Source organism: Callospermophilus lateralis, chromosome 1 (assembly GCF_048772815.1).
Source record: "Callospermophilus lateralis isolate mCalLat2 chromosome 1, mCalLat2.hap1, whole genome shotgun sequence".
Classification (NCBI taxonomy): domain Eukaryota; kingdom Metazoa; phylum Chordata; class Mammalia; order Rodentia; family Sciuridae; genus Callospermophilus; species Callospermophilus lateralis.
In genome coordinates, this window is record NC_135305.1 from 43,425,800 (window position 1) to 43,438,200 (window position 12,401).

The following is a 12,401-nucleotide window of genomic DNA, read 5'->3' on the forward strand; positions in this document are numbered from 1 at the left end:
AAGTGTGTGTGTGTATTCATATATTCATATATATTCCTATGATTGCATTTGGATTTATTTTTTTGCATTGGTTGCACCTCAAAAAGTTGACTTTCAACTTCAATTTAGTTTGTTGCTTGCTATTTTTTTTTTTGAGAAAAGTTACTCTGTGATCTAGTTTTGAGAGAAAGAGATAATATTTAGTCTGAAGTTTGTCTGGCATACCAGTAATTATAGTAGAAGTTGCTAAAACTCAGCACTTCCCTGTGCCTTGAAATTATGCTGCCTATGCCACAGGTGAAGGTCCTATGAATTCAGCTTGTCACTGTACCTCTATTCATAGATGTGAAAGGCCAAAAGTGATTCAGGAGAATATATATATATTTATTTACCTGAATGTAAGGCTTAGACTAAGATTTTAATTATTACACAAAAGAAGAAAGTGATAGGTAATTGCGTGCCTAAGTATGTAATATTGCTAGTTTCTAAAAGCTGTGCATATTGTTTCTTTTTGAATAGATGAGTGTTAAATTGATGGCAAGTCTTTTGATCAATGTCACCTTAGAGTGTATAAGCATGATAAGATGTTATAAAACCATCATGGTATCATCTTGTAGCTTGTTATCTATTGTCTGGGTGTTGTACAACTCTCTGTTAAGCTGTGATAAGAGCTTGTGTGAACAGGTGTGCTGGAAAAATGGGCTGTTAACTGAGCTTTGCCCATGTGTATTGTAGTGACATGCTTACTTATATAATGTAGAGATTAAACAATGAAGACATTAGGCAGGTTTCTCCAGACAAACAGAACTTATAGTAAATAAATATATTCAATATATATGACTTATTATAAGGAATTAGCTCATATGATTATGCATGCTGGCAAGTCCAAAATTTGCAGGGTTAGCTGTCAGGCTAGAGAACTGGGAAAGCCAATGTTTCTGTTTGGGTTCAGAGGCAGTCTACTGTAGAATTCTCTCTTGCTTGGGTAGACCAATCTTTCTGTCTGTTTTAGGCCTTCAGCAAATTGGATGAAGCTTGCCTACATTAGGGAAGGAAATTTGATTTATCCAAAATTCATTGATTTAAATATTATCTGATCCCAAAACATATTCACAATTGTCACAAAATTACCCATCCCCCTCTGTGATCACTTTTCATGTCTTAAGTGGCAACAAATAATGCCAAATACAGAGTAACTTTTAGTAAATGGAAAACACTAATATCAGCCACAGCCCCACATTTTTAGTTGGCATGTTTTCAACTCTCTGTTTAGGCTCTAAGAAAGTATTTCTTTTGTCTCATTTTAATTCTCCTCTCCTATGAACTATACCTGTACCTTCTGTGATTTATGGACATCATATTGGCCTCTGCCAATTGCATATTTTAGCTTTTGCTTTACCACTGACTTTCATCCTCAGCTTTTAAAAATTTATCTTAAATATTCAGATTATCCCATCTGCATTGTCCTAACATGGAATTTCCATGTTGCTTAGGACCAATATATTGTACTTGCTAGGGATGCTGTAACACAGTTCCATAAACTGGGTGGTTTAAACAATAGAAATGTGTTGTATTTCAGTTCAGCAGGCTGGAGATCTGAGACCAAGGTGGTGGAAGATGTGGTTACTTCTGAGGACTGTGAGGGAGAGTCTGTTTCATGTCTTTCCCTTGGCTTTTGGGGTCTCTGGTAATCTTTAGCATTCTGTGAATTGCAGAGGCATCACCCTGAGCTCTGCCTTCATCTTCACAGGGTGTTCTCCCTGTGCGCCCATATCTGTGTCTTAATTTCCTCTTTTTGTAAAAGTAGCCATCATGGTGACAAGGGCAAACTCTGATGGCCTCACTGCAACTTGATTACTCTGTAAAGATCCTATATCCAAATAAGGTCACAAACGTTTTATGGGAGACAGTTCCATGTTTAACAATCAAGAACTGTCTTCAGGAGCAGAATGAGATATGGAAGTATTTTGAAACTGTAGAGTTCCATACACATACCAGGTTACAGTAATTTGTGAAACTTATCAAACTGTGTGTATTTATGAACTTTAAGTTACAACTCATAAAAGGAAATGTTGTCAAAGAATGGTCTCTGACCAAGTAGAGACCACCTTACATTTGCATCACATTTACTATAGTCTTAAAAATGTTTTGACTTTTTTTTTCTTTTTTACTTTTAACAACTTTGATCAGGAGTAATGGCAAAAAACCCCACCTATTTGCAGTGAGTATTTTCACATGGGGCATACGCATACCATGTTTGTAGAATAAATTAAAAACTTAATTCATTCAGTTTCTAGTCTGTCCAAGGCACTGAACAAGACAATGGAAGTAAGAAGATAAATGTTACACCCATGTTATCTTCAAGAATATAGTCTTGCCAGGCTTGGTGGTACACAACTGTAATCATAGCAACTTGGGAGGCTGAGGCAGGAGGATCACATGTTCGAAGCCATCCTGGGCAACTTAGTGATACTCTTTCTCAAAAGTGAAAAAATAAAAAGAGCTGGGGTGTAACTTAGTTGTAAAGTGCCCCTGAGTTTCATTCCATTACTGGGTGGGGGGGAAGATTTCCATTTTATGAGGGAATTTGTAAACAAAGTATACTGTGGTTACATAGATCCAATACTTAAAAAAAACTGAATCACAATTATGCACCATACTCTATGGTAGGTATAAGGAACAGACCTGGAGAGAGAGAGAGAGAGAAAGAGAGAGAGAGAGAGAGAGAGAGAGAGAGAGAGATGGGGAGAGAAAGAGAGAGATAGATTGAACTATGAGGTGTTTCTCCTTGTAGCTTTATAGTTATGGGTGGGGGGAGCATTGAGGATTGGTGGACAAAGGAATAAACAAGCTGTGGAAGAGCCCCCAGAATGGCGCAGAATAGTGCACATGGGAGGGAGGCTAAACCTAGACTGAAGATAGGCTCATTGGGGGTTTCTTGTAAATAGAGGTCAGGTTTTATCTCAAGGAAGTCATGCATTTTTCTTCAGTGTGACCTGTCTGAACCAAAGAATGCCATGCCTGGTGATGGCAATAGGAGAATCCTTTTAAAAATTAAGAACCACCTTATTATCAATGGTTTTATCCAGTGGGAGCTCCTGCAGAGTTCAAGAGGAAGAGAATCTGGCTCAGTGTTTTCTTTAAAGTTCATTTTCCTAAAGCACAAATGGAAGTAAGAGATCATGACATTTTGAGGTCACAAAACCTTCCTGAATGACTATAAAAATGATTTATACTAAACAATCATAATTTGTGTTATGATTTTTGTTTTTAGTTACCTGATTGCCAAAGTGACCATTTTGAATTCTTAGATTGCTTATTAGGAACAATTAACAAATCAGTCATTCATTATTGTATATTTTTCTCTTGAAAAATATAGCAATTTAGTTTTTATTTAAATAGATCTTTACTCAGCTATATATTGCTTTTATTAAAAGAAAACATAAAGATTAAATGAGGGGGATTTAAAGTAAGGTTCTTGCAATAGCATTTCACTTCTATGGTAAGCCCTGGACTAATTTCTGTATCCATTCCCTGACCATGTCTTGATTTTTTTCTGGAATTCAGAAGGATGCAAGGTTGGGTAAGGATTAGGTTATTGCTGCTGCTCTCCTTCCCCACAACTCTGGGGAGCTTTATTATTGGTGCCTCTCCCAGTGATGTCAAGACTTTAAGATAATGAAAGTATAGATTTGCTCCTCCAACTCAGAAACAGGGATTTGAAATTTAAGTTTGGAACCATGCAATGTGTCCATATATATCCTTCCTTTCTCTTTCCTGAAAAGGGAAGAAATGAAAGAAGATGATAAATTTACCTTTAATTTGCAACACTGGGCAATTTTTCTAGAAAATGATACAATCACAGCAGAATTTACAAAAGGTTAAAATGCAATCACTAATCAAATCCCATGTTTAGTTGGAAGATGGGAAATCAGCCACAGTTGAGAACCCTGAACCAAAAGCCATGGTGTTTTGTAAATCCTTCTGAAAAATAATCCTGGGTAACAGTTATACAAGGGTATCACAGAGCAAAGAACATACACAAAGTGGGGCAAGAGAGATTAACACAAATGAGAAAAATTCAAGAATTGACTGATTGGTCATATGACTTGATGATTCCAAATAGCGTCCTAGAGAGACCATCTTTATTACAACCAAATTTGTAAACTCATCAACTTTGTCTTCTGATATATCCTCTATATCATTGTTATCCTTGGAGTATTAGTTCTTAATCATGTTTATCTTATATCATTTCTGAAGTTGATCCTAGCTTCCATTTGACCATTTTAATCATCAAGCAAAATAAGTAAATAAATGAAAATCTTCAAACAAGTTATCTTGAAATTATTGTATTTTTAATTTTTTTTAAGTTTGTGAAAAGCAGCCTTGAGGTACTGCATGACAAGTATCATAAAGGACTTAATAATTAGTGATTTTTAAAATACAAATGGCAAGAGATCATTAAATCACTTGGATGTTGAAGGCCATGAGAAAGTCTAGCATGTGTTTTGTCTCTTGAGCTTATATCAGATACCTAACTTCATTTTCCAGATAATTTTAGAGGATTTCTCCCCAAAAAGAGATATGATCTCCACAGTGTGAGAAACACCTTTGAAGAGAAAAGTGAAGCTTCAATACCAGATGTTGAGTTAGTTCCAGAATGCAATCATGGCTTGAAAAAGAAGTGGGTCTTTCTCTGCCAAGGGACAGAGAAGTTCCAGTGGTGTTTATTTTGGGTCCTAGTGATGGTGTCTGGACAAGTTAGATGAACAAAGAGCCTCAATACAGGATTTAGAGTTTTAGAAAAAGGGAGGGAACAAGGCCAAGTAAATGGAGTAATTATAAAGCAAATGCCAGCAAAGTTAAATCTCTGCATCATGTGGAAGCTCTCTCTATCACTCATGTGAAGTATGTTTTGTTCCTACCTCAGGTAGAAGACAGATGGAACATATGTTTCTTCTTTTCCTTTCAGCTTCCACTGGGGATGCTTGAAACTGTCCTCTAGAATGAGACTAACAGTAACAGTGCTGATGTTCTGCCAGTCACACAAGTTTCCCTCTGTAAGCTTTTAAAAATGCCTGCCAGTTATTACCCAGTGGCATTTCTACCGTAAAATCTTAAGGCCAATCTATTTCCCTTCTTCCTTATTTTCTTGGTTTCAAATATGTTTCGTATTGCCAATGGAAATACAAATTAGAAATTAGAGAGTGATGGTATCACTTGTCTTTCTTGGTTAGTAAAGAGCTCCTGAAAGTGAACTCAGACAGGATGCAGCAATTTCATAGGTCATTTAATCATTCTGTCTTGCCAGTTCCAGCTACAGTCAGTTTTGTGGCTTTTGTTAGTGGCTTCATGCCCAAATAGACTAAAAATCAAACTCACATCATGGAAAGACACTCAGTCTGCTTTTCTAGAAGAGACCATAAATCACAAGGTTGTACCTTCTGTTGTCTTTCATGAGAGGTGGGTTTTTTGGTAGCATTGCTCACTGCTTCACTATTTCCTTGAGTCTCTTAAATTCAAGTCATGGAATGAGTTAGGTATGGCTGTTCAAAGTGGCCTTTAATGCCAATGGTGCATATTCCTTGTTTCTTTTAGAATACTATCACCATTACCTATCCCTCAATTCACAATAGTTATGGAAGTTACATTCCTTGCTTCTGGGGGTCAGGAAATAAACAACTTACCAACTCATGTTTCATGGTACCGATTCTTTAATCATCTCGTGAGCTTTGTACATAGCCTTAAATCTTTTCCAGTAGCCACATTAACATATTTGAAAGGACTTAGAGTGTCAAAGTTACTGTAAAGAGAATTCTTTTTACCAGTTCTAGAAGTATCGAATCAAACATTTAGAAAAATTCCAAAATCAACACTGACAATTGATTTCTTTGTGATGTTATTCTTATTTTTAATTCTAACTAGTTATATATGACAGTGTAATGCACTTTGATACATCAAATATAGATGAAGTATAATTTCTCATCTTTCTGGTTGTAAATGATGTAGAATCCCACAGGTAATATAGTTATGTATGTGCATAGGGTAATAATGTCTGATTCATTCTACTATTCTTCCTACTCCCAAACACCCTCCCCTCTCTTCACTCCCCTCTACCTAATGTAAAGTAACTCTATTCTTCCCTAGCCTCCTGTGCTTATTGTGAATTAGCATCCGCATATCAGAGAAAAGATTTAGCCTTTGTTTTGGGGGGGAATGGCTAATTTCACTTAGCATGCTATTCTCCATCCATTTACCAGCAAATGCCATAGTTTCACTCTTCTTTAAGGCTGAGGTATATTCCATTCCATATACCATATTTTCTTTATACATTCATCTGTTGAAGGGCACCTCGGTTGGTTCTCACAGAAGAAATACAACCGATCAACAGATATATGGAAAAAAATGTTCAACATTTTTAGCAATTAGAGAAATGCAATCCAGAACTACTCTAAGATTTCATCTCATCCCAATCAGAATGGTAATTATCAAGAATACAAACAACAGGGGCTGGGGATGTGGCTCAAGCGGTAGCGTGCTTGCCTGGCATGCGCGAGGCACTGGGTTCGATCCTCAGCACTACATACAAATAAAATAAAGATGTGTGTCCACCAAAAACTAAAAAATAAATATAAAAAAAGAATACAAACAACAATAAATGTTGGCAAGGATGTGGGAAAAAAGGTACACTCATACACTGCTGGTGGGAGTGCAAATTGGTGCAACCATTATGGAAAGTGGTATGGAATTTCCTCAGATAACTTGGAATGGATCTACCATTTGACCCAGCTATCCCCAATCCGTGGTTTATACCCAAAGGACTTAAAATCAGCATATTACAGTGACATTCTATTATGAATGAAGTGGAATCTCATTGTGGTTTTGATTTGCATTTCTCTAATGTCTAGTGATTTTGAGCATCATTTCATGTACTTGTTGGCCTTTTGTTGTATATCTTCTTCTTTGGACAAATGTCTATTCAGGTCTTTTGCTTATTTTAAATTGGTATTGTTTTTTATTATTGATTTTTGAGTCCTTTATATACAAGTCTCTTATCAGATATTTATTTGAAAAAGTTTTTTTTCTCCTAGTCTGTGGATTATTTTTCCACTTTTTTGATTTTTTTAAGAACAAAAGTTTTACATTTTGATAGTGTCCAACTTATCTGTTTTTTGTTGTTGTTATTATTGCTTGTGCTTTCGTTGTTATATCCAAGTATATGCTGCTTTTGAGATTAGTTTTAATATGGCAAATTGAATACAAGAGTAGGCTTTGGTGTCATGGTGTTGGTTATTTATTTTGCTGTTTTATTTTTTAATTCTAATTCTGTCATTGATAAATTATTTAAGCATCTTCATCCTCAATTTCTGATCTGTAAATTGGCTACCAAAATTTGGTACCAAGATTTATCTCTGGAGTTATTGTAGTAGATATTGGAAGAAATATTGTATATGAAATAGAATTTTTTATGGATGTCATAATACTCTATTAATGTTAACTATTATTACTGTTTTAATCCCAATAATAAACTCTATTACTCTGAGAATTAAAGTAAAGCCAAACAGTATATTAAAAAAGCACATAATAATGTACAGTTGTAATGTTTTATAGTCAACATTGAGTTTGGCTCCCATGAAAGCCAGGTAAAGAGTCATGATACTTACCTTCAGAGGATCTGCAACTGAGATGTAAATCTATTGGAAGATGAGAAAATTTCTAGTGTATTTAAATTAGTCTACCCAATGTAGTTTAGAGTAATTTCCTTTGTTCCTTAATTATTAACTATTTCATGGGAAAACAAAAAAGACTACTAGTCTTTTGGTGTATTACTATGTCAGTGTTTGGAAGAAGTGTCATACAAGTGGAGATTTGAATGTGCTGTTTTATTTCATTTTCTTTTATTTGGCTAGTGAAATATAAAGTACTGTTAAATACCATAGGAACATGATTGTTTTATACAAACAAAATCATTTTGACTTTGAAAAGATCTGATATATGACCTTCAGAAGTTTTAGCAGATGAAAATGTCAGATGCCTCTGTTGGATTAATAAGTCAAATGTCAAATGGAAGATGATTATAAGATTTAATTATGTTGCTTTTAGAGGACAAGTTTTATGAAAATCAAAGCTTTAATAGTGGCTATAATTAACAATTTTTTTCATTATAAGCAATAACAAGGAACTCTATAAGAAAAAATGAAAGTTCTATCTTAAGAAATGAAACAAATTAAATATAATATCATGTGTGTATGTGTTTTTTTTTAAATAATGTGATAACTTTATTTTTCCTCCAATAAATGTGAAACCTTTTATAGTTAAGTGAACGGGAAAGTATGTCTGCATTGCTAGGATTTTTTTTTCAAAGTTAGTTTAACACTTGTAAATCATAACACTTTGTATACTTTATGGGTCTTTTCTACCTCATCATTAATAATTAGCTAGCTTCTATTAGAGATAGTAAGAACTTTGAAAGTGGTCACAGTTTCAAAGTAGCCCAACATAAATCCATTGTCCATATACAGTGCTAGTTATGAAAGAAAGAGAAGGCAAGGTCATCTGGGGGTGAGAGGAAAAGATGATGGGGATATGCAAGGCAGAGGAAAACCAAGCAACAGTTGTTTTTGGTTGTTTCAGGTATACTTGCTCAGGTATACCAGGATGTTCAATGATTTCTAATGAGAGGAATATAGAGGTGAAATTCCTGACTCTGCACTCTTGTACCCAGGATTGTTTAAAAGAAAAACTGGCTGGATTTTTGCATTAATTAATATTATAAAATGTTTAAGTACAGATGTCTGGAGGTTTTGTTTGTTTTGTATTTACAAGACTGGCTTTAGGTAGGCTTGGACAACTTCTTAATAGGCCAGATTTCATTCACTTTTACTAGTTTAACCTCAGAGAATAAAATTTTTCTCTAGGGTGACTTAATGGTGTCTGCCAAGCAACCTAAGGTTGATGAATTTTAGTTTTTATATATGATCTTAGGCTAAGTGTCTATTTTAGGACACAAATATAGGTTTACTGTGGTGAAACTGCCAGAAAATACTAATTAGTAGTAATGATTATAGGTGGCAACCTTGGGTCTTTCAACTGCTGGGTTATGGAACTCTTGATGACCAAAAGCAGATATCATGTTGTAATTTAACTTATTGAAATGGCACAGATAACAGTGGAAGATTTTTATAAAAGCAACTCACAAATTGTATTACTTTGAAATGAGTTAGCAATTCATTTATGGGAATGCTCACCAGATCTTAGATATAAACCAAAGAGTTTTGTTTCTAGGAGATTGAAAAGATATAATTTCTTTAAAATGCTTTTTGTTATGGTAGTGATATATAGTAAAATTCTACTTGCTTGTGAAGTCAGTGTTATATTTTAATAATTTCAAACATTTTAAAAATACAAAGTTTACTAATAGGTAGAACACATTATCTTTCTCAATAAATCTTCTACAAGTCCTTTAGTTTCTGTCCTCAGTGTCATTACCTTTGTTTGCAAAAATTCAGACATTTGACAGTGGTTTGCTGCAGCTGGTTTTTTCTAACTGAGCCAATTGTTAACATATTTTGGAAGTTTGTAAGCTTGTTGTTCAACATAACCACTATTAAATATTAAATTCTTTAAACTTACACTTAAGTTATAAAACCTCAGAATAAATAATAAAACCTCAGAAATTCTCACTTTCTAATTATTTTATTATCTGTGCTGTTGAAGTTATTTATGTTCAATGTATCTGAGTGGTAAACCTACCATATTACAATATGCAACTGTGCATCTCTTTCCAATCTGTTCAATGACTTCATATTGGTAACTTGAAATTGGTCCTAGTGAGAGTATTTACATCACAGAAAATGGCCAATGCCATAGGTCAGTTTTTTTTTCTCTTTCTTTCTGAAGAAGGAATTGTTAAATATTTGCTTTCACACCACTACTTGCAGCTGGCTAGCTTTTGTTCTCTCTGCTTTCAATGCCTCTTCCCAAATGTATGTCTAGCACAACTAATCATACTTAATTTTCTTAAATAGCAAAAGCTAAACATGGTAAAGGAAAGAATGAAGTCAAAAGAATGTGGAAAAATCTAGCCTTTGACATTTAGTAATTCAGACAAGTTTAGCATATCTGAGCATGATTTTTCTCCTTTTTTCTCTACTCACATGACAAGCTTTTCACATTAAAATCACAATATACTCATGGTTGTGAAAGAGGCTTGAAAAGTGCTGTGCAAGGTTTTACTAATAGCAAGCTTTTGCTTTACCTTTTTTACTTCTCGGCTTAAGTTTACCAAGGATCATAACCTAAATCCAATCCTAAATGGCTGTCTCCATTTTCCCCAGCCTGTCATTTATATTTCCAACTTCACCCTCCAGTATGTTGGTCGCTGGGATGCTGAGCACCAGGTGGAGGTGCCATGCCTTTCTCAGATGATGCCAACTGCAGACATGGTGTGATCCTGGTGATTCTTGTCCTACAGCATTCAGATGGGCCTCATCTATTTTCATCATTTTTCTCCAGGAAAAATGACCAACAGATCAGACCCAGCAATGAAGACTGAATCTAATTATCATCTTTTGTAAAAGAAAGCTCTTGTTTAAATGCATATTTGCAAGTTAATGAAAAAAAGTGACATTAAGCATCACATCATTTATATCCTCATTAATATCTTAGCAAGAAATGATTGATAGAATTACTTAATTTTAGAGCTGGGCCTTAATTCATTTAAATCTTTTATTTTTAATTTTTAAAAAATATTTATTAATTTATTCTAATTAGGTATATATGGCAGCAGAATGCATTTTGATCCATTGTCCACAATTGAAACACAACTTTTCATTTCTCTAGTTGTAAACGATGTAGCATTGTACCATAAGTGTGGTTGAAAGACAAATTTTAGAAATACCAGGAACTTAGGGTGGTCCCTGCAAAAAGAAGCCAGAGAAGAAGAAATGTGAAGAAGCATCCAGACCCTTAATGTGAAAGTGATGAGGTCAGACATGGAAGGCCATCTGCAAAGTTTTGCTCTGTAATAATATCAAAATCTTTACATGTGGCATTACACTCCCTTTTAAAAAATTCTGAATGGCCTTGCTAGAGTATTTGTTCCTATTATAGATTTATCTTTCCTCTCAGGACTAACATGCTCCTTTTTGAGTTTTGGTGGTTTAACAGGGCATTTTGATGCATAATCAAATGAAGTGCCAATGATACCAGATTTTACAATTCTCTGGAACAAAGAAAGATGCTGAGGGAGAAAACATAATTTGGGGAATAATTAAATGCAAGTTTCCTTTCTTCAATAGATAAGTGAAATTTCACCTGAGGGAGTTCTCATTCTCTTAAATTTTATTTAGAAATGTTTCTTTGTCCATGATTTATTTCAAATTTTTCACCTGTCTCTTCTTCTTTCTTTTTAGATTTTCTTATTTCTGAAGATTATTCTGCTTTATCCATAATAGTTAGAAATGATATATCTGAAAATACTGGGGTATTCTGTTTAATTATTTTCCATACCACTATCACTAATTTTCATCACAAATTGTTATTTATTAGATGCCTAGAGGACAGCCATGTAACTATAGTGGAGTGAGGTAAAGAAACATAAGAGAGTTACAATTCCTACTCTCAAATGATGATTCAGACATGATAATTAAGACCACAAATTGATATAAACTACTCACTCCTAGCTATAGTCTGTTCCTTTTATATGTAGGTATTTGCTGAGTACCTTGTTTTAGAGTGACACAGTTATGGAAGATGATAATTAAGTATCTGTTGTCTGTTTATCAGTCAGGTTTTGTTTTCCTTTGGGAAGTATGGTACCATCATTATTCCTGAGCCCTTTGACAAAGAGATGGTCACATTATTTAAGCAGTGTTGATGTTTTACATAGGTGTATCTGGTAGAATATGAATTCTGTTATTTATATAAATTGACTTATTGTCATATTTATGCATGCCTCTGGTACTATTCACATGCCAGAAGATTTAAATTGGTATCAGATTCCATGTTTATGTTGGAAACCAAATCAAAGGAATACTTATATGTGCTCTGCCTCTTTCTGTTTTAGCTGGACTAGACCAATTTTGAGGAAAGGGTACAGACAGCGCCTGGAATTGTCAGACATATACCAAATTCCTTCTGCTGATTCTGCTGACAGTCTATCTGAAAAGTTGGAAAGGTATGTACATGAAGATTATTATTAGTTGAAGACATATAGTCATATTATTAATTACTTAGAGATATAAAACTAGCATTTTAAAGGACTTAATTCTTAAAATGGCACATTTAAAATCAAAACATTTTATAGGCTCACTAAAATCTTGACCAGTTCAAGAATTAAGCAATGAAATTATGAAAGAAAGCTAACCATTTGCTTGAGAAATGACTTATTTATGCAGAAAACACATTATTTACATTCTGAG

General features: G+C 34.3%; 1 protein-coding gene across 1 annotated transcript in view; it reads left to right on the plus strand.

Annotated features, from left to right (window-relative positions):
• Nucleotides 1–12,401, plus strand: part of Cftr (CF transmembrane conductance regulator) — a 191,361-nt gene that overhangs the window by 47,814 nt on the left and 131,146 nt on the right. The window contains exon 2 of the mRNA XM_076853473.2: nucleotides 12,047–12,157. Within this exon, the coding sequence (XP_076709588.1) occupies nucleotides 12,047–12,157 (111 nt within the window). The remainder of the gene's footprint in view (nucleotides 1–12,046; nucleotides 12,158–12,401) is intronic.